The sequence below is a fragment of the Marmota monax genome, unplaced genomic scaffold (genome assembly GCF_021218885.2).
Source record: "Marmota monax isolate L192 unplaced genomic scaffold, Marmota_monax_Labrador192_F-V1.1 WCK01_AAM20220418_F8-fsc00199, whole genome shotgun sequence".
NCBI classification, from domain to species: Eukaryota; Metazoa; Chordata; class Mammalia; order Rodentia; family Sciuridae; genus Marmota; species Marmota monax.
This window is the reverse complement of record NW_026694340.1, coordinates 2,406,912-2,432,445: the sequence shown is the minus strand read 5'-3', so window position 1 is coordinate 2,432,445 and position 25,534 is coordinate 2,406,912. Positions and strand designations below refer to the sequence as shown.

The 25,534-nt window shown below is 38.3% G+C and overlaps 2 protein-coding genes across 10 annotated transcripts in view; one reads left to right on the top strand and one right to left on the bottom strand.

Moving 5' to 3' along the window:
* Positions 1–968: 968 nt before the first annotated feature.
* On the bottom strand, positions 969–24,071 carry Ube2b (ubiquitin conjugating enzyme E2 B). 3 transcript variants are annotated; one of them, XM_046467636.2, is made up of 6 exons: positions 23,959–24,071; positions 18,216–18,296; positions 15,609–15,634; positions 11,090–11,179; positions 5,932–6,020; positions 969–3,678 (listed from the first exon to the last, which is right to left on the bottom strand). In XM_046467636.2, exons 2-6 carry the CDS (start codon positions 18,239–18,241, stop codon positions 3,550–3,552), a joined length of 360 nt encoding a protein of 119 aa, XP_046323592.1. In that variant the 5' UTR covers positions 18,242–18,296; positions 23,959–24,071; the 3' UTR covers positions 969–3,549. The 3 variants fall into 3 exon arrangements, with proteins under 3 accessions (XP_046323592.1, XP_046323591.1, XP_058442511.1); XM_046467635.2 differs by lacking the exon at positions 23,959–24,071 and adding an exon at positions 20,345–20,503; XM_058586528.1 differs by lacking the exons at positions 11,090–11,179; positions 23,959–24,071 and adding an exon at positions 20,345–20,508.
* The window catches only part of Cdkl3 (cyclin dependent kinase like 3), a 47,104-nt gene continuing 45,614 nt past the window's right edge, over positions 24,045–25,534 (top strand). For 4 of the 7 annotated variants that reach the window (XM_046467633.2, XM_046467632.2, XM_058586527.1 and 1 more), the window contains exons 1-2: positions 24,045–24,202; positions 24,739–24,952. In XM_046467633.2, coding sequence (XP_046323589.1) covers positions 24,761–24,952 — 192 coding nt within the window. In that variant the 5' untranslated portion in view covers positions 24,045–24,202; positions 24,739–24,760. Of the gene's footprint in view, positions 24,953–25,534 lie in introns of all 7 variants that reach the window. The other 3 variants (XM_046467630.2, XM_046467631.2, XM_046467629.2) reach the window with 2 other exon arrangements.

Here is a 25,534-nt window from a genome sequence, read left to right as displayed (position 1 = left end):
TCTACCGCTGAGCCACCATCCCAGCGCCTACATAAGCATCTTATTTGTGTTTATGTGGTGCTGCTTGAAACTGAACCCAAGGCCTCCTACAAGCTAAAATAAAACAGATGCTCTACCACTGAGCTCTGTACATCTCCCAGCCCTGAAAACATTCTACTTATGACCACCTCTACATAGAGACATACACTAATCAGGAAAATGGTTATCTGCTTTCTCTCAGGAGAGCACAATATTTGTTTTAGGTTCTTCCCAAACATCTTAATCCACTGATAAAGATCCCTCATCCATCTATGAACAGAGGAAATGTTAAAGCCTCAAGAAAGTCCTGACAAAATTATTTTAAAGAAAATTTATTGAAAGAGTGGGCACACATTCTCATCTCTTTTTTTGTTCAAAGCATAGAGAAAAGAAAGTCAGGTGGGTATGGTGGCCTATACCTGTAATCTAAGCTACTAGGGTGCTGAGGCAAGAGGATCACAAATTCAAGGCCAGATTGGATAACTTGGTGAGACCTTGTCTGAAAATGAAAGGACAGAGGATGTAGCTCAATGGTAGAGTGCTTGCCTAGCATGTGCAAAGTTCTGGATTCAACAAAACACAAATAAAAAATCCCAAAGGACTAAATGGGGCTGGGGGAGCAGGCAGCTCATTGGTGAACACTTGTTAAGTACGTGTGAATTCCTGGGATCGAACCTCAGCAACATATGCACAAAAAACATACTAAATGAATAAACAAGTAGGCAGGTACTATTCACTAACTACAGAAAGAGAATATAGTACCTGTAATAGCTTTATTTTTATATATATATGCTGAGGATTGAACCCAGGGTCTTGTGCATATGAGGTAAGCACTACCAACTGAGCCACATCTCCAGCCCCAAGTTATTCATTCAATGGAATGATTTTGTTGGGAGTGGAAACTGGGTTTGAGATGCATCCTACAGACTCAAGGATATTTCCAGGAGGGGTGGGGGGATGTGGTTTATTGATACATCACAGTTCTTTATATCAGAGACAGGAGTGTGTCCCTATATCCACACTGTACTTATTTACATTGAAGAAGAAAAAAAAGTGAAAAATGGCAGTCAAGAAGACCTCTTTTTTGGATAGATACAAGCCTGGGTATACCTCTAACTGAAATATTTCCACAAATTGGAATGAATACCTATGTGCAGTAGAACATCCAAAAGTAAACTTGATTCCCTTAATACCCTTCAGGGATCATACAGTTACTGGTTATAAGATTAGACTAGGTTTAAATCCCAGCTCTATCACTTACTAGCTGGTTGACTCTGAACAAGTCATGTCATTGCTTTTTTTTTGGTGCTGGGGATTGAACCTAGGGCCCTGTACATGAAAGGCAAGGACTCCACCCACTGAGCTATATCCCCAGCCCATGTCATCGCATCTCTTACCTAGTTTCCTCATCTGTAATATAATAGTACCCACCCTATAATTACCTTGAGTTTGAAATAATGTTAAAGTGCTTCCAATAGTGCTTTGCAGATTGTTCTCTGCTAGAAGTATTTGTTATCAAGGAATTGCATCACAAATGCATTTAAACCTTAACCCAACAATATAATTTTGTAACTAAATAGTTCTAGATCATTGGATACCAAACATTTATGAAATTTACATAAGACTTTAAAAGTAAACACTTTCTGTATAACAGAACTTTACAAATTGAAGGTTCATACCTGGTACTTAATCAAAGAAATAGGAATCTGTTCTAAGGCTGAAAGGAAAAAAATCCAGGAATTACTAAGAGATGGAACCCTCCTCAGGGTTTTCTCCAAGTTATGGGAATTAGGTATGAGATTCATGTATGTGTTGAATTGAGCAGTCACAACTCACTGTCCTCCCTGCAAAAAGTAATTCTCTGTAAGTACTTGAAATGTTCCAGTTTTAACTTGGGCAAAGAAAAACAGGTTAAGGATAAAAATAGGTATTGAAGCAATATTCAATAACATTTAATTGGGAATCACTGGAGTAAAGGTCTATAATTTGTTTTACAGCTAAACTACAGAAGCATTACACAATTAATAAAGACCATAGGGTACCTTTAAATAAAGCATCTCTTGTTTTTGGCCATGATTCCAGTGAGTGAATTCCCATTTGTACCAAAGTTCTCTAAGACCATACACTTACTCCCAAATTTGCCAATAACTTTTAAAGGAAAACATCAGCACTTATCCATTCCAGTGTTAAACTTTGCTTAACGAATAGAGGCTGTAGATATTGCTATCCTGTAACCCAATCTTCCAATAGAGAAGTCGCTATTGGTTATTTCTACGAAACTGGTATGGACATGACAAAAAACTTTGGGGTCACTGAAATAGCTGTTTTAACTACTAGAGAGACTACACAGGTGGTTCAACAGAATTTACTTGTATATTTTCCATTTTCTATACTATTTGAAGGCATAGGATAGCTTTGTATTAGCTTTCTACAATACTGTGTTTTAAATTTATCCAGTAAACTAAGATGCAGTACAACTTTTATACAACTTAGAGGAGATTTTAAAGGAAAAAAGTCTCCACAAGATAAAGCAACTCAGCAGGCCCTGGTGTTAAACATTTCCCAGAATAAACAGATAGGCAATTGCATTAAAAGGTAGTTTTCAAATATTTAAATTACACCAAGATTCCTTCCAAATATCTTGTCTTTCTCAAACCAATGCAACTAATTCATTGCTAATACTGGGACACGTATTTTTGGTAAATGCTAATGCTTATGGTTTTACTTTCTTCATTAGTCAAAAACCTTTTGAAGTGCTACCAAGTAGCAGAAAAAGCTGCATCAGTTCTCTGCTCATGGTAGAGGACCAATTGTGAAATCACAGAAGGTATACAGTTTAACATAAGTAATGCAAGAAACTAACAAATGGCTTAAATACAGAGTTGGACACAATCAAACCAATCTAAAAATTACTCAACTGGAACTAATATAGGTACATTCAAAATAAAGTTGGAGATTATAATTGGTATTTAGAATCAAATTTGAAGAGTTTCTTGATAAAATAGAAATGTTCTTTTGAAATTGGAAATGAAACTATCAATTGATGGAGAGCTAGAGACTTATTAACCCCTCCTACACAGATAAGGAAATAAGTGACAAAGTCTCTTGCACTGAAGTTATGTATTTTAACAGCTTTACATGTAATATTCATATATAAAAAACTTTTAAGTGCTTTTCTCCAATTTAAAAATCTAAAGAATTCAAAAATAAGGCATTCAATATTTGAAAAAAGTACAGATTTACAAAATGTGTATATTCTGTCATGAAAACTCCACACCAACATTATACACTTGGAAAAAAATACAAACAGGATATATTACAAATTTATGCAGCAATAACTTAGTTCACACCATGCAATAAAAAGTACATTAATCAAGATACACAAGCTTTTGTAGGTTCTAAACTGAAGGACTTTTTTCTTTTTTTCTGCAGAATCCTTAAAACCTGTGGCACTTAAAATTTGTTAGCCTTTCTACTGGGAGGTAAATTATACACAACAATGATGAAAAAGATTAACAGACCAGTTGTCTATTATGAATCATTCCAGCTTTGTTCAACAATGGCCGAAACTCTTTTTTCATATTCTCGTTTGTTTTCCTGATAAAGCTGTGCTGCCTGGCTATTAGCTGGACTATTTGGATTCGGTTCATCCAGCAGAGACTGCAAAGAAAAAGAAGAAAAAACAGATTTGCACTGTCATTCTTTCAACTAACAAGGTTTAAATATGGAATATATGAAAATTATAAAAATAAATAAAATAAAGATATTGTGTCCATCTACAACTAAAAAAATATTAAAAGAACTTAGGCTTCTAAAACACAATTCTAAATTGCCTTCAGACTATTAATTTCAAGGAAATAAAAAAAAAAAAAAACAATATTCTTTAGTATACTTAGATTTTCATTAGCCAAGAAATAAGCAGCTTAATTTGGTTAAGATATGATACCTATAAATCTTTAGTAAACAATATTTTCAAAAGTTAAATTTTCCAGGCACAGTGGTGCATGCCTGTAGTCCCAATGACTAAGGAGGCTGAGGCAGGAGGATCACAAGTTTGAGGCCAGCCTCAGCAACTTATTAGCAAGGCCCTAGGCAACTAAACGAGAACCTGTCTTAAAATAAAGGCTTGGGGGTCTGGCTCAGTGGTTAAGTGCCTCTGGATTCAATCCCTGGTCCCAAAAGATAAAACTATGTTAGTAGTGCTGGGGATTAAACCAGGGCCTCACAGGTTAGGCAATTACTTCTATCACTGAGTTACATCCCTAGATCTAAACCCCATTCATCCCCAGCCCTTTTTATTTTTTATATTTTGAAACTGAGTCTTACTAAATTGCTGAAACTGGTCTAGAACTTGTAATCCTTCTTTCTCAGCCTCCTGAGTTACTGGGATTATAGGCATGTGCCACCTTACCCGGCTAAGGGGGTGTATCTTTATTCTTTTGATAAACAAAACATATATATTTAGCAGTAAGAGAACAAAATAGATGATATGACTAGGATTAAGTTAAAGTGATATAGAAAAAGTTTTATAAAGGTCACAAACCAAAATGTTATTTTTGCTCCTCTCAAATACGCATAACTAAAACACCTCTGAAAAACTGCTTTTCAAGGTCAACTCTGAACTCGGCCAGATTGTTCTGGCAAATGGTTACACTCATTTTTATTTATTTATTTTATTATTATTATTTTTTAATACTTATTTTTTAGTTTTCGGCAGACACAGCATCTTTGTTTGTATGTGGTGCTGAGGATCGAACCCGGGCAGCACGCATGCCAGGCGAGCAGCGCTACCGCTTGAGCCACACCCCCCAGCCCCTCATTTTTAATTTTTTTTTTTTTTAAACTGGGGATTGAATCCAGAAGTGCTTTACCACTGAACTACATCCCAGCTCCTTTTTACTATTATTTATTATTTTTTATTTCGAGACAGGGTCTTGTTAAGTTGCTTAGAACTTCACTAAGTTGAAGTTGGCCTCAAACTTGTGATCCTCCTGCCTCAGCCTCCCAAGCCACTGGGATTACAGGTATGCCACGGCATCTAGTTGATTTTTAATTTTATTAGAATTTCTTGCACAATATTCTCAATGTTTCTCTGCACTTTTTCTTAAGGTTCTTAGGGTTTTCTAAACAGTTATCTTTATATTTCTCTCCAAGATTTTCTTCACAATCTCTGCTATGCTACATAAGAGTAAGTTTGATCTATGAGAACACATCATTAAGAAATGGATTGTGAAAGTTCTAAAAACACAAACTAATAAATAACTCATGGAAAACATAAGGAATTTCAACAAATTATAAACTGTGTAAAGAACTTCAACAAATTAAAAAGAAAAGAAATGGATTGTGGGGCTGGGGATGTGGCTCAAGCGGTAGCGCGCTCGCCTGGCATGCGTGCGGCCCGGGTTCGATCCTCAGCACCACATACAAACAAAGATGTTGTGTCCGCCGAGAACTAAAAAATAAATATTAAAAAAAAATTCTCTCTCTCTCTCTCTCTCCCACTCTTTCTTAAAAAAAAAAAAGAAATGGATTGTGGGCTGGATTTCATGTGGTTAACAAATAAAAAAAGTAAGCCAGGTACACAGGAGCACACCTATAATCCCATCTATTTGGGAGGCTGAGGCAGGAGGATCACAATTTCAAGGCCAACCTGGGCAACTTAGACCTCATCTCAAACAATAAAAGGGCCGGGAAGGTAGCTCACCTGGGTTCAACTGACATGTAATAGCACCCCTGGGTTCAATTCTAAAAACAAAAACAAAGAGCAGAGCAGTCAGGTGAAAATCATGGGCTTCTACTTGAGCTCTGCCATTAGTTACCAGGTGCTGGTAAGTAAGTTTGTTCACCTGTCCTAAAGGAGCTGACTGTATCCCACAGTACACTGAAAAATGATATATCATAACACACTCTTACCTGAATTGATGTTAAGATAGAAGATACATCATATGTTGGACTCCATCGATTCTGAAGGATATCTAAACATATGCTGCCATCAGCATACACTGCAAAGACAACACTAAAATTAGTTATATGTTAACTTTGCCTATCTGTTAAGAGAAGTCCTTACCACAAACAGGATACTTGGCCCAGTTAATTAAAAAAAAGACATATCTACTCTGTTTACTATGTAGGAAGATATAAAACATTTATAAGATTACATGTCAAAATATAAGCAGCAGGTATCTGTAAATTAAATCATGAATAATCATATTTTCTTGTCTTTATGATTTATTTTGAGAACAAGTACATGCTTGTGATGATACAAAAATGCAAGTGATTAACCTGATTACATGTCTTAAACATTTTGGATGCCTTTCTTCCCTCTAGAATCAATTATGTGAAAATACAAGTGATGAACACAAATTTTTACCTACTTGGGAGACTACGTACTTGGAGGATAAATTTCTAGAAATAAAAACGCTATTATTAACAAAGGGTGAATGGGCAGAAATGTTACAGATACTGCCAAATTGTGGAAAGCATCACAGAGCAAGTCAGAACACTCTACACAAAGAAATCAGTAATCAGTAAAAGTAGGCTTTTTTGACAGACCACACTTAATACTGCCATTTTTCAGAGCACTAACCTAGGCTGTCTTCTTTCCTAACCATTACTGAAATATAACTAGATGATGCTAACCACTCCTTGGCCTTAGTTACTGTCCAAGTGCTCAAGTGCTCCCAAATGTTAGCTTTGGCCCAGATCTCCCTCTCTCAGCTTCAAAACAACACAGTCAACTGCTTGCTGTTTATTCCACAGAAGCATCAAACTCAGCAACTTCAAAGCAAAAAAAAGTACAAGATGATTTTAAAGTTTTGAATTAGTAACTATTTTTGAGAAAATAATCCAGATGTCAGTTAGAACCCAAGCATCCATCAATTGATGAATGGATAAAATGCTTATGCAATGTCTGCATGTCAGGTCTAGAAAAAAGAAAACAGAATGACCATGGCAATGATTGCATAACTCTGTGATTATACTAAAACCCACCATATGGTATATATAGTTTAAATGAGTGAATGGCATGGGTGTGTAAATTATATTTCTTTCTTTTTTGGTGCTGTAGGGTAGGGTGCTGTGGACTGAACTCAGGGCCTTGCACATGTAGGCAAGTGCTCTACCACCAAGCTACACACCCAGCCATGTACGTTATATTTCAATAAATGTTTTTTAAAAAGTGAAAAACCATCCTATGAATATGTAGGGATAAGAACACCAAATACATTGTTTTACCAAAAACTTGCTTAAGTTGATAATTCTCCATTCACATATTGCCCCCCAACCCCCAATTCTAGCCTTTTCCAGTTTGATTTAAAGGCCTTTGATTTGTTTGGGTTGATTCAATACCAACTTTAAGCCAAATAAAAACACAGTGGAATAAATGATAAATGACTAAAAATTTTCCCAAAACAGAAAATAAAAATCAAATGTATCTTGGCAAAAAAGAAAAGAAAGGCAAACTAGAAGGAAAAAGCAACTTCAACTTTATAGCTTCAAAATGCCAAATGCTGTACAAACTGAGTATCCCTAAATTTGAAATGCTTGAGGCATTGTTTCAGATTTTGTAATGTGTGTGTGTGTGTGTGTGTGTGTGTATACACACACAGATAGATAGATATAGAAATATCTTGGGATAGAACTTAATTTCTTTCTTTGGAGTAGGGATTTGAACCCATGGGTGCTTTATCACTGAGCCATATCCCCAGCCCTTTTATTTTGAGACAGGGTCTCATTGAGTTGCTGGGGACCTTACCAAGTTGCTGAGGCTGGCTTTGAACTTACAATCCTCCTGCCTTATCCTCCTGAGCTGCTGGGATTACAGGTATGCACCACCCAGCCAGGCTTAAAACAGGGTCTCATTAAGTTGTGGAGGGTCTCCCTAAGGTTGCTGAGGCAGGCCTGAACTTACAATCCTCCTGCCTCAGCTTCTCCAATCACTGGAATTACAGGCATGAAGCATTGGGACCAGTTATAATATTTTAAATAATTTTATATGTGAAATGAAGTTTCATGGTATAGAATTTTCCACTTATGACATCATGTTGGTGCTCAAAAATTCCAGATTTTGGAGCATTTTGGATTTTAGATTAGTGATGCCCAAATGGTGGGTCACCTTGATTCCAGACATAGACAAACACATCTCTCCTCTGAGTAAGGAGCTCTATTATGTAGTCTAAGAGAAAGTCAAGACCTCCAAAAATATTCCTCTGTCAATAAGTTACCTAACAGGGAAGACCACATTTAAATGAACAGAGTTAGGAGGAAGAGGAGATTCAAGTTTTTGAGAAGTAGTTTTTCATGAGAATTTATAATCCAAGAATCATCGTAATTATTTTTTCTTCTGTGGTACCAGTGACCGAACCACATCCCTAGTGTTTTGTTTTTCCTTCTTAATTTTAAGACAAAGCCTCATTAAGCTGATGAAGCTGATCTCAAACTTATGATCTTCTTGCCTCAGCCTCCTAAGTATCTTGGATTATAGGTATGTGCCTCCATGCTGGGCTACTGTATTATTATTATTATTTTTTAAATATTTATTTTTTAGGCGTAGATGGACACAATACAATGCCTTTATTTTTAGGTGGTGCTGAGGATCGAACCTGGGTCCTGAGCTTGTGCTAGGCAAGCGCTCAACTGCTGAGCCACAATTCAGCCCTGGGCTACTGTATTATTAACAGAAAAATCCTGAGAAAAATCAAGTCGAGAAACACAGCTTCAGATGTGCCTTGGTTGGGTGGTGGCAGTTGAAACCACTGTTATGGATGAAATGACACTTTGGTGAAAAACACTGTTTCTCTATATGCATAACAGCTCTGACAAGAGATGTGTCAAGAGTTTTTCCCCACACCAATTCCCTGACACCAACTGGGTATCTACAATTCAACTCACTCTGACACCATTTACCTGGAGTTAGTGCCCGATCCCACAAGTTAAAGAACTCAGTGACAGAAAAGGTTGTGCTTCAGATACCAATTATAAATCCATACCTCCCATGCTTCTGAACAACCAAACATAAACTGGGGATTTCTATGACTCCCACACCCATATTGGATAATTTCTTACTTACATTTGCCAGTTTGTTATAGAGAATATAACCAGGGAGCAGTTAAGGTGAAGATATGCATGGGGCAGTACATGGGAGGGGCAGAGCATGTGCCTGGAGCTTCTATTCCCTTTCTGGGCGAGATATCCTCCAGCACTTCAAGGTGTTCACCAACCCCCAAATTTCCTAATCTAAACCTAATAGATATAAACTTTATGAAGTCGAGGAAGACCAAATTTATTTACAAAACTTATCCATTCATTCATTCATTCGACTAAGTAATGATGCAAATAGCTTTTAACCCAGAAATCTTATTTTAAAAAACTTTTTCTAAAGAAGCAATAACTGACACCTAAAAAGAATTTCAGAACATTTCAAGAATGTTCAATGTGCTGTTTAAACCACAAACATGGGTTCAATCCCCAGTACCACAAGCAAACAAAACAAAACAGGGCTGGGGTTGTGGCTCAGTGGTAGAGTGCTCGCCTAGCATGTGTGAGGCACTGGGTTCGATCCTTGGCACCACATATGAATAAATAAAATAAAGGTATTGTGTCAATCTACAACTAAAAAAAATATTAAAACAAACAACAATAAACCCACCAAAACCCAACATTGGTTAAATAGATTTAGGTGATCTATATAATAGAACATTTATAGCTATTAAAAATTATTCAGGCCAGAGATGTAGCCCAGTACTTAGTACCTAGTATGTGTGAGGCCTTGGGTTCAATATAAAGTGCATGTACATATATACACAGAATATAGAATATTTAATAAGGGAAAATATTCAATGCATGGGTGTATGTACACATATATACACAAATATAAAATTCATATATAACATATTGCCAATTATGTATAAGCAAAATTGTATTTTCCCCCCTATTAACTTTTTTTTTTTTTTTTGGTGGTGGTACTGGGAACTAAGCCCACAGCTTTGTGAATGCTAGGTATGCACTTTACAGCTGAGCTACATCCTAGCCCCAAAGTTGTAAATTTTGTTTTTTTGTTGGCACTGGGGATTTAATCTTGGGGCATTTTATATTACTAAGCTACAAACCCAGATCTATTTTAATTTTTAATAATATTTACTTTTTAGTTGTAGTTGAACACAATACCTTCATTTTATTCATTTATTTTTATGTGGTGCTGAGGATTGAACCCAGGACCTCACACATGCTGGGCGATCACTCCACTGCTAAGCCACAACCCTAGTCCCCCCTATCTTTATTTTATTTTGAGACAAGGTCTCACTAAATTGTTAAGGCTGACCTTGAATTTATAATCCTCCTGACTCAGCTTCACAAACCCCTGGGATTACGGCACGAGCCACTGGGCCCAGTTCAAGTTTGTATTTTTTAAAAGCTAGATTTTAGATGAAAAAGTTTGGTATTGTTCACAGTTCTACAAATACCTATTACTTTTCTTTCAAAAGTTATTAAAACAAGCCAGGTGCAGTGAAGCATGCCTGTAATCCCAGCAACTGGAGAGGCTGAGGTAGGAGGCCAGTCTCAGCAAGTTAGTGAAGCCCTAAGCAATTTAATGAGACCCTGTCTCAAAAATAAAAAGGCCTGGGGATGTAGCTCAGTGTTAAAGTACCTCTGGGTTAAATCTCTAGTACCCCACCCCCAGAAGTTATTAAAACAAAAAAATTTTTCCAGGTGTGGTGGTACATGCCTGTAATCCCAGCCACAAAGGAGGCTGAGGCAGGAGTATTGAAAGCTCACAGTCTGCCCAGGCAACTTAGCAAGACCCTGTCCCAAAATAAAAAGGGGTTTGGGATGTGACTCAGTGGTAGAGTACCCCTGGACACTGGATCATCCTTAGTACCACAAACAAAAAAGACAACAAAGAAAAAAATAATACCTCAAATTTGGAAGCTTGATAGAATCCAGCTACAACAATGTAGCTAAGATGGACATCTATCAGTAGGCCCTAATTGAAAGAAGTAAGGGACAAGACCTAAAAGGAGGAAAAGAAGCTCCTACCCCAATCATTTGTGAAGTGTAATAAATGGCTACTTACCATTTGGATGAAACATTTTGGATAAAAACCTAACAGTTGGTGGTTTATTTGGATATTCTTCAGAAAATTCTATTACTAGTTTAAAAGTACCTAGATAGAAAACAAACCAAAATAATTAAAGAGAAACACAACTTTTAAGTTTTTTAGTTCTCAAACCCATACTGGCGTTTGCACAACCACACAAAAATTTTCTATGTGAACTCTGGTACAGCATACAAAAAATACTAACGTACCTCTATGTTAGACTGGTAACATGCAACACTGGCAAGCACTTGGGGAATAAGCACTTTATGCTTATTCCCAATGCTATTGGCAGATATATATATATATATATATATATATATATATATATATATATATATTTGTGTGTGTGTGTGTATATATATATATGAATAATTTTTTTTAAGACAACTGGTTCCTAGCTACCAAGATTTAAAATGTACTTGAAGAACTACATATAGTTTATCATAGCTTAGAAGGGGAAGATCAAAGATTCTGAGAGCGGCTGACTACCACATGGCAAAAGACCCACATTAGGTATGGGCGCTAGTATGAAAAGTTCTTTCCGCAATACCAATCCCTTCATTTGAATATACCAAGAACCATTAAGCTTTTTGTGTAAATGCCTACTGTTGGTATTTTGGTCAGTCTAAATCAGTATTTAATGGTGAACAGAAACAGGCATTTTAAAAAATTATCCATTTGTTACAAAGTCAACACATTCAGAGTACATAAAGGACCTTCAACTCTAGTTCTAATTCTAAGAAATAGCCTCTATCAATGGTTTTGTGTTTGCCTTTCTAGACTTCTTTTGTGCTTTTTATCTAGAGTCCTTTCATTTAGAGGAACATGTGTAAAGGCTGAAGAAGCCCTCTAACTACAGCTCCTTAGACATACTTGGTAAGCTGAACTTACTAATGAAGTAAACAAAACTTTAAATCATTACAGTTGTTTCTGCAAGTCTTTCCTTATTCCACCAATGCAATTAAAATAACACGCTTTTCTAATGCTAAATTCTTCTAATGCTAAATTCTAAGTTCCTCGCTCCAATGTCCAAAGTTAGAGGTTCATTTTTAATAAAATATATTGTACCTCTACTGGTCATACATTTAGAATATAATCTCTACCTTTTTACATTGTTGTCTGAACATTTTGGATCAAGGAGGCCAAATATACAAGCATTAAATGTAATTATTTCATATTTGTATACATATTAATGTAACAGAGGTACTTCACATATGCTAGTAAGTACATGTTATACTGAGTTATATGTAAAAGATAACATTTTAATTATATAGCTGTACAATTTAAAATTTCAGGCAAATATAAAACAGCTATATTTAACTTTTTGATCTCAGAACCATTTAATACTCTTAGTCCCATCATTGCCAAGAAGTGGACATGAAACAGAAAGAAGTATGCAAAAAGTTACCATTTTGTAGTTATCTCACCACAGAGAAAAATAATTAAAAAGTGATGAGGTTTGACATGTGGAAGATAGAGAAAAAAGCTAAAAAGGGGAGGAGAAGGAAGGAGGAGCATAGGAAGAGGAAGTTATGGGGGAATGAAATTGACCAAATTATGTTATATGCATACACAAACATGTCACAATGGGCCCTAGCCATAATTATAGATATAATTATAATTCACCAATAAAACATTAAGAAAGATGAGGTTTGAGTATTATCACTTTCTAAAATCTTTGCTTTTAAATGTAATTTGGGGTGGGGGTAGGTACCGAGAATTGAACTCGGGCACTCAACCACTGAGCCACATCCCCAGCCCTATTTTTATTTTATTTAAAGAAAGGGTCTCAATGAGTTGCGTAGCACCTTGCTTTTGCTTAGGCTGGCTTTGAACTCACAATCTTCCTGCCTCGACCTCCCAAGCCATTGGGATTACAGGCATGTGTCACTGTGCCCAGCTTTCAGATGTAATTTAACTTTAAAATAAATGCTCTTTAGTAACCAGCTTGAAAAACTTCTGAAATTTAAATAATTAGCTCTCATCAATTAGTACAGGCTGCTTCCACCAAATCATTGATTACACCTATTGATATTTGTTGTATTAAAAATCACAACTTAGGGTTGGGGTTGTGGCTCAAGAGTAGAGCACTTGCCTAGCAAGTGCAAGGCCCTGGTCCATTCCTCAGCACCACATAAAAATAAATAAATAAAATAAAGGAATTGTGTCCAACTACATCTAAAAAATAAATATACAGAAAAAAATCACAACCTGGAAAATCTTCAAACATCTCTAACTAATTAAACTGTAAAGCCACCACACAGTAACCCAAGTAGTGTATTTAACAAAAAGTTAATGAGAAGCACAGCACTATTTTATTATTTTTACAATCCTCTTTAAATGATTGGCTTCACAGAAGACAGTTGGACTCCCTTATCTGCTTCTGTACTCAAATCTGTTACAATATGTTGTTTTGGTTGAAGTATAGTAAATGAAGAAAATCCTTTCTCACACAAATATGTGAGCAAAAAAGGAGTACTTTCATGACTTTTATAGATAACTGTATTCTTTTTTGATATTACACAAAAGAAATGGTAATTAGAAAAATTTCTTGTAAAGTACAAACTGAAAGCCTAATTCAGCAAACTTTTCTTACTCAGTAACATTAAAATATGCTGTAATCTGCATAAATTTTACTTATTTGCTGTTAGTGGCAATTGAATCTGAGGCCTTGTGCATGCCAAGCATGTATTCTACCATTGAGGTACAACCCCAGACACAATACCCAGACCCAGATGCATAAATCTTTTACCAATCCACAATTCTATAAAAATCACAACAACTGGAAAATACTGATCCATTCAAGTTATACAGATCATCCAGATTATAAGCTATTAAAAAAAAATCACATTACTTAATAATCACCTATTATTCTCATCATAAAAGTCTTTAAACATTTGGAAACCATCATTTTACTATCAGTAACACATATCTTCAATTGCTTTCCTTAACCTATCAACCTACTTAGGGGCACTTTTGAGAATACATATGCCATATATTGAAACTTGAACAACCACAGTCTTGTCAGTTTTTTTCTGGTGTTGATGATCAAAAGCAGGGTCTCATGCCTGTTAGACAAGTGCTCTACCACTAAGCTATATCAGCAGCCCTGTCAGTCATTCAAGTAAAAAATGTTCCATGAAAAAACAAAACCCAAAATAAACCAGTAGCTCAAGTTGCAGCTCGACTGCAGAAGTGTCTGTCTTTCAGACAAACACAATAGTTTGGTATGTAGAGAAAGTGCTTTGTTCATAATTCTTACTTCATCACATAGAATTTGTTTTTTTAAAGCACCAGGGATTGAACCCAGGAGGCACACTTAACCACTCAGCCACATCCCCAGTCCTTTTGATTTTTTTATTTTGAGGGCTGGCCTCAAACTTGTGATCCTCCTCAGTCTCCCAAATTACTGGGATTACATGTGTCCAATGTCATGCCTAGCCCACAAAGAATACACTGGTGAGAATTTAATACTAACAACTTCGGCAGTTTCATCATTTTATTTAATACTGGGACTGAAAATAGTTGCACTGAGTGACATCCAAGCCCTTTTTATTTTATTTTTTAAGTTTTGAGATAGGGTCCTGCTAAACTGCCCAGGCTGGCTTCAAACTTGAAATCCTCCTGCCTCAGTCTCTTGAGTCACTGGGATTATAGGCGTGTGCCACTGTGCCCACCTAAGACATTTAAGTACCTCCTTTAATTCTTTACCTTACCTAGAAATAATTGCTAGCAATAGTGTGGTTCATATGTTCTAAGACACATGTGTTTAGTAAAAATGGGATGTTACAACATATTCTGCAACTTTTCTGCCTACTCAGACATATGTCCAGATCTACCTTATTCTTTAACTGGTACATAACTTCCAGAGTCCATATACATCATCATTTGCTTAACCATTTCCCCTACCAGGCATTGAGATTATCTCCTTACAAATAGTTCTGCGGTCAGTATTCCTGTACAAATACCCTTGATGGACTAATTATGAATTAATAAATATATTTAAAATGTCATGCTATAATTAGTGAAAATCGTGTCTGGTTAAAATCAATTTGATAAACTCAAGTATATACACATATTAGAACTAGTTTTCCATTTTCCTGGCTCATGGTGAAAAAACCCAATTCGAGATGAAAAATTTCAGCTCAACCAGCTATAAATATTAGATAGCAAAATAAAACAATTTCCCTCAGGGACCTCTTTATCATGCTACAAGATCACCTAAAATAAACTGTTCTCAACATAGACCATGCCACTTATGCTTTCAGTTCTACAGGCAGATAACAAAGTAGCAGAAGGAACTGGCAATGGAGGTAGGTATACAAGCTGATATATGAAGAAAGTCCCTTGTAAACTATAATTTCACAGTAGCTTTATTCAGTTAACTTGGTTTGTTAACAATAGAATGTGACTTCAAGTAGATACATTGGTGTTACAATTTCTTACTAGAAAAGTACCCTTTTTAATAGTATAGAAAACAATAAGAATGACTTACCATCTTCAAAGGGTGTCCCTTCTGGTCTGAAAACAAGAAGATTTTTGATTAAAAGATGTTTTTTAATATTGCTTTTCCCTGATCTTCAAAAATGAAAAAGATAAAACTCCAACAGAAAGAGGGGCTCATTTTGATTTTTTTGTGATTTTTAAAGATATGGTAGAGTTTGATATCACCTTAGCCTTGGATTTTCATTGAAAGAAGCATAATAACTTAAACTTTCTACTTTTCCTTTTAGAGTGGTTTTATGAAAACAAAACTTGTCTATGATTTCAGCACAAAACCAAATCAGCTTATGAATAATGTATATTCTTTTTTTATTTTTTTGGAGTACTACAGATTGAACCCAGGTGCTCTAAACTGAGCTACATTCCCCAGTCCTTTTTATTTTGAGACAGGGTCTTGTTAAGGTGCCCAGGCTGGCCCCGAACCTGTGATACTCCTGCCTTGGCCTACTGAATGGCTGGGATTATAGGTGTGCAGCATTGTGCCCAGTTCCTTTTATATTTTAAGAAAGGATTTCTGTAAATGTCCCAAGCTGGCCTCAAACTTGCAATATTCTTTTTCAACCTTCTGTATGGCTGAGATCACAGGCATGTACCACAATGCCCAACTAAATGTGTAATCTTAACAGAAAGAGTAATCTTTTCACTTTATAGCTTTTAAGATGGAAATTAATAACCTTTAAGGAAATTATGACACCAAACCAAATTTGGCTTTCTAAATCAGCAATAGCTCTTGTTCAGGTAAACAAAGCTGGCATCACAAAAATCACCAGATTCTTATGCTCAGATGCTCATAGCTAGAACATTACTATTTTTTCTTTTTTGGTAGTACTGGGAATTGAAAACAGGGTGCCCTACTACTGAGCCACACCCTCAGCCCTTTAAGTTGCCAAGGCTGCTGGTCTCAAACTTGAGATCCTCTTGACTCAGTCTCCAGAGTCACTGCGATAGGGGCATGCACCACCATATCTGTCCTATGCTCAGATCTCTTCCTTGCCTCCATATCCACATTTAATCTTTCTTAAAGAGCAGCGTGAAGTTTATCACTTGCAAGACATATTCAAAAGTTCAAAGAAGCAGAGTAACAGCCTGAATGTAATAGAATCACTTTATTCTAGAAGGATGAATTTCATTCTTTTCCCACTAGTTTTTAAAAGTACTTTTGTGTGGTGCTAGAGATTGAACCCAGGGCCTTGTACATGCGAGACAAGCACTCTACCTACTGAACTATATCCCCAGCCCTTAAATGTACACTCTTATAGCCGAGTCTGTGCTGATAGTTGTTTATGAAAAATATTCTTTGCATTTTAGTTGAAAACCCTAGTTTTAAGAGTGAAAGAAAAACAGATCTCTAAGGAGAAAAAGGGCATTGAAAATTTTAAATCAAAAAGCATATTCAGGGTTGGGTTGTGGCTTAAGCATGCGTGAAGCACTGGGTTTGATCCTCAGCACATAAAAATAAAATGATACTGTGTCCACCTACAACTAGGAATAAATGTTTAAAAAAAAAAACATGCGGCTAGATGTGGTGGCACATACCTGTAATCCCACTGACTTAGGAGGCCGAGACAAGAGAATCACAAGTTCAAAGCAGCCTGGGCAACTCAGAGACCCCCTATCTCAAAATTAAAAATAAAAGGGCTGGGGCTACAGCTCAGTAGTAAAGTGCCCCAGGGTTCAATTCCCAATACCAAAATTAAAAAAAAAAAAAAAGTCGAGTATATCATCTGTCCCAGCAAGGTGGTACATAAGTTTGAGGCCAGCCTAAGACTCTGCAAGATCCTGTCTCAAAATGAAAAAAATAAAAAGGGTTTGCGATGTAGCTCAGTGTTGGATTAAGTCCCTAGCACCAAGAGGGGGGAGGCAGATGTGCAATATGTATAAACATATACGGGTAGAGAGTAGTTCACTTTATATAAAATGGCTTCATTCAGTTATTTCACACTGGGCTGTGAAATTTTTCTGTTAAATTCTTGCCACAGTGAAAGTTCTCAGTATTTTTGGTTCTGAGCCTTTTTAAAGCTCCACCAACAGAATGATCATAAATATCTGCACAGCACATTTTATAAAAAATAATCTTTTTCTTCTCCTTTGTTATTCCATTCTACTTTGTTTCAAACAGTATTTTTTGTCAATCACCTAAAGGAATTATAAAACTATATGTAGCTGGGTGCAATGGTGTGCATCTGTTGTCCCAGCTACTTGGGAGGCTGACACAGGAGAATCGCTAAGGCCCAGGAGTTCTAGGGCAGCCTGAGTAATACATTAAGACCCTTCACAACAAAACCAACCAAAATAAAATAGAAGAACACCAAAGAGTAAATAAATTGTATATACCTGCCCAATCTCATTAAAATGTTTCTTTGGGCTGGGGGTGTAGCTTGTGATAAAAGCAAGTGCCAGCATGTGCTAGGCCCAGGACTCAATATCCAGTATCTCAAAATGAATAAAATGTAAATTTTTTTCCCAATTTATATTGCAGTTTCAGCTCTTATTAAGGTCCCTGATTATACGTCAATCTCCTTTCCTAGACAATTGTTACATATTAACTTTTCTTAAAGATTCATCACACACCTTGTATTTGGTAAATCTTTCAACTCACCCAAATATAACTGCATTCCACTGCATGATGTTGTTTTCAGATGGTGCACCACTGACACCCACAGGTGGGTCCTCTTGCAATCTAGAAATCCAGGGTGGTAATTTTCAAAGTTGAACACTGAGGTCACCAAGGAGGCCAAGCGGAACACCTACTAACTCTATACCATTAATTTTGAGACACAAACTAACTAAATCCATTTCCTTGTTATGGTGCTGAACAGGAACAAACCATAAGAATTATATCAACCAAGTATACACATTTATTAAATAACTCTTCAAATTATCTGTAAACTTGAAGTGCTTAAGGACCATGTCTCTTCAAATAAAAAGATTAAGATTATTTTCTCTTCAAGAATTGATGTGTACAGTATGACTGTCCCCTTGAACCAAAAAATAGCTATTTAAAACCTCAATAGCAAAAAATATTTTTACGGAACCATCAATATGCAAAGACTGTGTGTCCTAATCACAGCTGCTGGTGCAAACTGCCACAAAAAAAAAAAAAAAAAAGCCACGCAAACCTTTGTGTATACCCTAATGACTAAAAACACATTCAATTTAATTAGAAAACTGTTTTAGGCAGGAATTTTACTTCATCTCCTTTAGTTCCCACAACAATGGCTTTTAAAAGTAATCAGAAGCTTCAGGTATTCCAGGGGTCTCTCTATTTTAAAGGCTCTGTACTAATGCCAAATCAACTCTCAGACCAGGAGATTCAAGACAAAGCTTCCAACAGTCGTCACAGTCAAATTCTTGTAACCTGAAGACCCTTGGAAAACTACCAGAGGTGCCAGGCGTTCAACTCAGAATTAAGCAAAGAATTGCAATAATGAACAAGAGAACGTGGACATAAACTGGAAGTTTTATCTGAATTTCAGTCATGGGAGTTAATCAAACCTATTGATTTCAAGACGATTTTTTTTCACCATTTAAAGACCTCAACAAAAAACCTATTATATAAATATATATAGCCATTTTCACCTGGCAAAATACTTTGCAATTAGTCTACACAAAAATGGTACTGTTTTGTCAACCTCAGGTAAATTAACCTACGATGAACAGAAGCTTTGGAGGAAACTACGGCTCGAGGCCTAAACTTAAGTGGTTAAAAGAAGCCACGAATGAATTAAATGTCTGTTAGCCAAGGCCCAAAACAATGGCTTCCAAAAGCCACACACAATAATGGCGAAGTTATGAGATTACTTCCTGAGCGGCAAATCTAAGTTTTATATTTATCTCAACCAGGGTTAATGTCCCCAGCAAAAACAAAACAAAACAAAAACCTTAACGCTAAATTTCTGAACTATTTTGTTTCTGTACTCGTAAATATTAAACAGAAGGTAAACTGAAAAAAAGTTACTTCCTCCTTTAACCCCCACACCGCCTAACAAAACCTTACTTTACAAAAGAAGACCCAGGAGTATCAGGTTAGCACCAGTATGAAGGAAGGCATTATTATAGGCATTATTATAATATATTATTATTATAGGGCTTTATTCACCAGCCAGAGCCGTGTTCCAGAAAGCACTGGCAGCCTGACGCCCGTGTCTCCAGGCCAGCTCTCAAGGTCCTTTCAAGCGGGCGGGGGTAGAGTCGGGTTTCGGGGGTTGGGTTAACCACCTCCGGACCTCTCACAGTATACCCCACCCTCACTGAAGGCCGAGAGAGCGCGGGGGGATGGGGGTCGCCCCAATACTGTTCCAAAGAGGAGGAGACCAGAGGTTTGTTTTTGAAACAAAGCTGACTGCAGCAGGCGAGGCCCAGGCGGCCTGCAAGAGCTCACTTTCAGGGGTAGGGAGGGGGCGCTACAGAGTGCAGGGGTGGGAGACAAGGTTTGAGCGCTTGGGAGAGACGTCGGGCATCTGATCTAAGTGGACAGTAGAGACCCCTAGGCAAGCTGATCGCCACCTTTTTACTTTTTTTTAGGGAGGGGTGAAGGGTAGTAGTATCGATATCTTTACCCTGCCAGAGTGAGCAATAAGGATAACGGAGTGGGAGCCAAGACTACGACTGGGCTTCCGTCGGTCCCCCTGGTGGTCCCCTTAGGGTTATAAGGGGAAAATGTCCGGGATCCCCGCCCTGCAGACCCGCAGCTTTGGGGGTCATCTCGGCGAAGGAGAAGGCCCTTACCGCTTGAAATCCCGCATGAGCCTCCTCCGGGCCGGGGTCGACATGCTCCCCAGCTGCCCCGCGGTCAGTCTGAAAAAGAGTCCCGCGCAGCACCCCCACCCCCCGGCGCAGCGGCCGAATCACTGTGGGTCACCACCGCCGCCGAGACTGCACAAACAACCCTGCAATGACGTCTCCCTCCGCCGCCTCCAGATCCCTCCGCCCTCCGCCGGTACCACAGAGCAAGGAGTGGGGGAGAAGGGGGCGGGGCGTGTGGGGGCCCGTTCGGGGAGCCTCTTGACTAGGACCGTTTCCATTTTGGCCTTCTTAACTTAACAAGAAATTGTGTTCTCCGCGCTCGGACTAAAGAATGTGGACTAAGAGACACCGCAATCGAAACATTACTCTGTCTTCCCCCTCCCCCGCCACTAGTTTAGGTTCGGCGGGATGGGGAGAAGGACGCATCAGGGGCCAGAGATTTCAGGGAAAGGTGAGATGACGTAAGATCACGTGACTGCTGGCGGCGTTGTCAACAATCCACCCCTGAGGGGGAGGGGACGAAATATCTAGAACCTCGTGTCCCTGTGACGTGATTAGAACCGGTCACGTGAGAACGTCGCCTCGATCTTTCAGACAGGTCTATGTAAGGGTCCTTTAACTTTTGGGGCTTATTGGTTGTTTTTCTTGTTTGTCCCAAGTTCACCAAATGGACAGCTTGTTTTGATTTGTCTTCAAAATGGAATCAGAAATACTTTGGACTTAATTTGTCTCTAGTTGGTTGTTGGTTTATAAACTCTGGTCCTTGGGGCAGAGAGGATGACTCGAAAGTATCTGCCTACCTTCTAATAAATGCAACATTTAGTGCTGGGGCCCACACATAGTAAAATCTCCTGAAATGCTTCCTTAGGACTACCAAATACCCTGTTTCTGCACTCTAGTGTGGTGTCTGGTGTTGGAAATTTGTGGCGATGCTAAAAAGAATGATGTAGATGTCCAACCCTTAAAGATCCTCAGAACTATGGAATTTAGTTTTCCTCTATGGGTCTTTTTTCTTTGAAGATATGTATCTAGCCTGAGATACTTCATTCCAGGTTTTCTACACTAGCAAGGATGGTGCAAATAGTCTGGAAGTGCCCCCCCTCCAATTTTCTTTAATCACTCAATTCCCTCTCTCTATAGCCTAAAATTCCAGCCTTTAGGATTTGGTTGGTCAGAATTCTGAGCACTTAATTTGTCTATACATTTGGGGAATTCTTCAGCTCATCAGGGCAAGAGGTGAAATGAGATCCCTAACACTAACCCTCACATTTGCCCATGCTCTTTCTTTTCATGGAACCAAAAAGAATTAAAGTGGGAAAAGTTCCCATTTTCGTGATACCTCCTTTCTTCAAACCTTAAATTCTACCACTTGCTTTTAACCTTGGTGAATATGTTAGCCAAGCCTAACACTTGATAAATCTTGCTGTGCATTCATAATATGATTCCACATGTCAATATTCTTAATTTTTTGACTTCCCGCAGTAACAATCCTAATCTTCTCCAAAACTAGGGAGGGCAACCTAAGTGCAGGGTTACATGCAATGAAATGCTAAAAAGAAACTATATTTCTAAAAAGAAATCCCTGTAGCCAGGCATGGTAGTGCAAGCCTGTAATTGCAGTAACTTTGTCGGCTGAGTCAGGAGGATCACAGATTTGAGGCCAGCCTCAGCAATTTGGAAATCCTCAGCAATTTAGCAAGACCATCTCAAAATAAAAAAATTTTTAAAAGGGCTGGGGATATAGCTGAGCGGTAAAGGGCACAACCCCCCTTCAATCCCCAGTAACCCCCCCCCAAAAGTCATGTTTTTTATCTAACAATTTATAACTTTATAAAACTGGGAATTTATAATTTTCGAAAAGATCAGAAACACTTATATCAATCAGTAAATGTGGTTCTTGAAGTCTGATGGCAGTAGTTGCAAAAATCACACTGGAAGCCAGCCACAGTGGCACATGCCTGTAATCCCATCGGCTCAGGAGGCTGAGGCAGGAGGATCCTGAGTTCAAAGCTAGCCTCAGCAAAAACAAGGTGCTAAGCAACACAATGAGACCCTGTCTCTAAATAAAATAAAAATAGGGCTGGGGATGTGGCTCAGTGTGCACCTGAATTTGGTCTCTGGTAATCCCATCCCCCCAAAAAAAGTCAAGAATCACACTCTATCTTGGTCACCAGGCCTGCCAAAACCTATTTGTGGAAAGAATAGTCTTAAAGCTCTAATTATACACTGTAGTAATTTTGCAGTTCAGGAACTGAGTCTGGTTCATGCTTTATTTAACTTAACCACAACAAATACTGAATAAATATGCTAATCTCAATTCACTATATCTATAACTTTTCATTTTTTGCAGTACTGGGGATTAAACCCAGGGGCCCTCTACCATTGGGCTACATCCTCAGCTTTTTTTAAGGCAAAGTCTCACAAAATTGCAGAAGCTGGCCTCAAAATTGGGATCCTCCTGCCTTCTCATTCACTGGGATTATATAGGTGCACCACTGTGCTCGACTCATCTATTACATTCTTATTTATACACAGAAATTATTATTTTGTTGGATTGAACCCAGGGCCTTGGGTCTGGCTAAATTGCCCAGATTGGCCTCAAATTTGTGATCCTACTGCCTCACCCTCTTTAGTAACTGGGATTACAGGTCTACGCCATGATGTCTAGCTAGAAATTATTTTACAATATGGTTGAGTAAATTTTGGAAAACAGACAATTCTGAATATTTTGGGTGGCAAAAACGATGAGTATTTCTCCTTCATGTAAACTACAGCAACAGCGTACAAAAACTTAGGAAGACTTAAAAATACTAATTTCTTTACCCATTAAATCAGAATATCTGGGGCCTTTTCAAAAGCTCTCCAGGTATGTGGATGCTTGGATGGGAACCACTAGACTACAATTAGTGGAAAATAATGTCTGTCCTGTTTATTTAAAGGAAGCATAACTATTTACATTGAACACTTTACAGAACTACGAAATTAAAGCTCCCGTAAAGACAGCACAACCCGAGGCACTTGCTTCATGATATACTTTTTACTCACTGAAGGCTGTCACTAGAATTAAAGCGGTCTACTTCTTAAAACAATTAGACACTGGCTCCTCCCCACGCCCCGCCCCGCGCCCTAGTGCATCATATATGGTAGGACCCTTAGAATTGTTTTTCTAAAGAGTACCTTTTAGAGTTCTCACGTGTAGTAAGGGAGTTTTTAAGAGATTATAAGATTTGGAAAAATTTAGAAGGCAAACAGTAGATACCCGGGGCCTCGGCGCGTGCTAATTAAGCGTTTTGACACTGAGCTAGCTATACCCCCAGACCAAGGAAAGTTCTTGGTTAAAGAACCATCTTATCCACGTTTTGAGGATGGATGTCAACTGTTGACACTCCTACATGGGAATATTAATGCAGTTGGCGAAACTGTATCACACAAAACTTTGGAAATATGATTTTACAAGCTGTCTGTTTAATTACCACAGCTACCCTTTTAGGACCCAGGAGAAGCAGCTGGTATTCTCCGACCCGGGCACATCTGCGACGCAGGTCGGGAAAGTTTTCACCTCGGCTTCCCTTCCCTAAATATTTGCAGTCACTTACGCTGCAGCCAAAATGTGGACGCTCCCGTTCCCGGATCAAAACCAACCTTTGAGGACTCTCCAACTGCGACAGCAAGCTGTATTTCCCTCCCCCACCTCCAAGCACATTTCCACTTTCCACTCGCTTCTGTTTCCGGGTCGACACCCCACAGTTATTCCGGTCTTGGGTACTAGGGCTGGAGCGCCCTCCCCGCCCCACACCGTTGCCATGGTAGCCGGCGACCTAGGGCTGTGGAAGTTAACCGGTAAAGTAGGGTCGGTGTCCCTCGCCTGGCTGGGGCTGCGCGGAGCCGGGCCAGTGGGATTACGGAATGGGCTGAGGAGGCGGCGGCTGCCGGAACAAAGTCGACAGCCGGCGAGGGGCGCTACACCGGTCCGGGATTCCGGGAGGCGGGTTTGAGGAGTGGGCGGGAAGGAGGCTTTGCTAGGACCCGTGGCATGTTGTGTGGGCGACTGCACTAGTGCGGGAATCTCTAATTTGCCCCTAGCAGGAAGTGTGGGGACCCCGCGCTTGACACATGGTGACAAGTAGTGAGGGAATCTCAAAGTTAATGGGAATGACCGAGAAAACGGTCATTCTGGTGAGGATTGAAGCCTCTCAAAGACACGTTGATTGCCGAGGAGGCATGATTCCCAGAGGCACACGGGCTTTGTGGAAAAGATTACTATTCCGTTTCCGATTTGAAAGTGGGGGCTTACTGGGTCTATACATTATCCAGCTTGAATAAATAAAAGTGTAAACGTTTAACATTTTCCATTTTCTTTCTTTATTTCTATGAAGAAGTAGAAACCAGGCTTTGAAAATGGAGATGTATGAAACCCTTGGAAAAGCGGGAGAGGGAAGTTACGGAACAGTAATGAAATGTAAACATAAGGATACTGGGCAGATAGTGGCCATTAAGATATTCTATGAGAAACCAGAAAAATCTATCAACAAAAGTGCAATGAGAGAAATAAAGTTTCTAAAGGTTTGCTTCTTTTGCCTTAATTGCTGTGTAAGTCAAAAGAAAAACTGTTATAAAATTAAAAAATTATAAAATAGTTGAGTTAACCCATTCAACAGAAAAACCAACCTTATTGCTTACACTTTGTAATTTTACAGTACTACAAAATGTATGTGCTTGTGTATAATGTAACAGTTATGTAAATATTTGTGAATAGTTAGAAGTATCGACGTATAATGCTTAATAAAAAAGTCTGTGGAAGACATTGTACTAGATGCTGAGACTATACAGGAGTAAAAGGTGGTTATTTCCTCGATGACTCATAATTTAATCAGAAAGAGTATATAAGAATAACACTAAATAAAAATTGGCTCATAATAAATGCCAAGTGATTGCCACAAAAATTTATTGGGCAGGGAAAGTTTCTTGGAGGAAATGGCACACATTTGGTTTTAAAGGATGTGTAGGATTTATGTAAGAGGGATGAAACTATTGAGTTTCAAGTTGGGAAACAGCATAAACTTAGAAAGGCTAATGGACAATTGACAAAGAGCAAGAATAGAAAGAAAAAAGAATAGAGGCATTTGGCTGTGCAGATTCCTGTGCAGAATTAGAAAGAGTTGAGATTAGTGT

Excerpts from the sequence above, each read along its gene's own strand:
- Ube2b (XM_046467635.2), bottom strand. The coding sequence starts at position 20,388 with ATGTCGACCCCGGCCCGGAGGAGGCTCATGCGGGATTTCAAGCG. Across the intron at positions 18,297-20,344 it reads CTCATGCGGGATTTCAAGCG|ATTGCAAGAGGACCCACCTG; the intron begins GTAAGGGCCTTC and ends CTGGATTTCTAG. Across the intron at positions 3,679-5,931 it reads CTATCTTAACATCAATTCAG|TCTCTGCTGGATGAACCGAA; the intron begins GTAAGAGTGTGT and ends TTTTCTTTGCAG.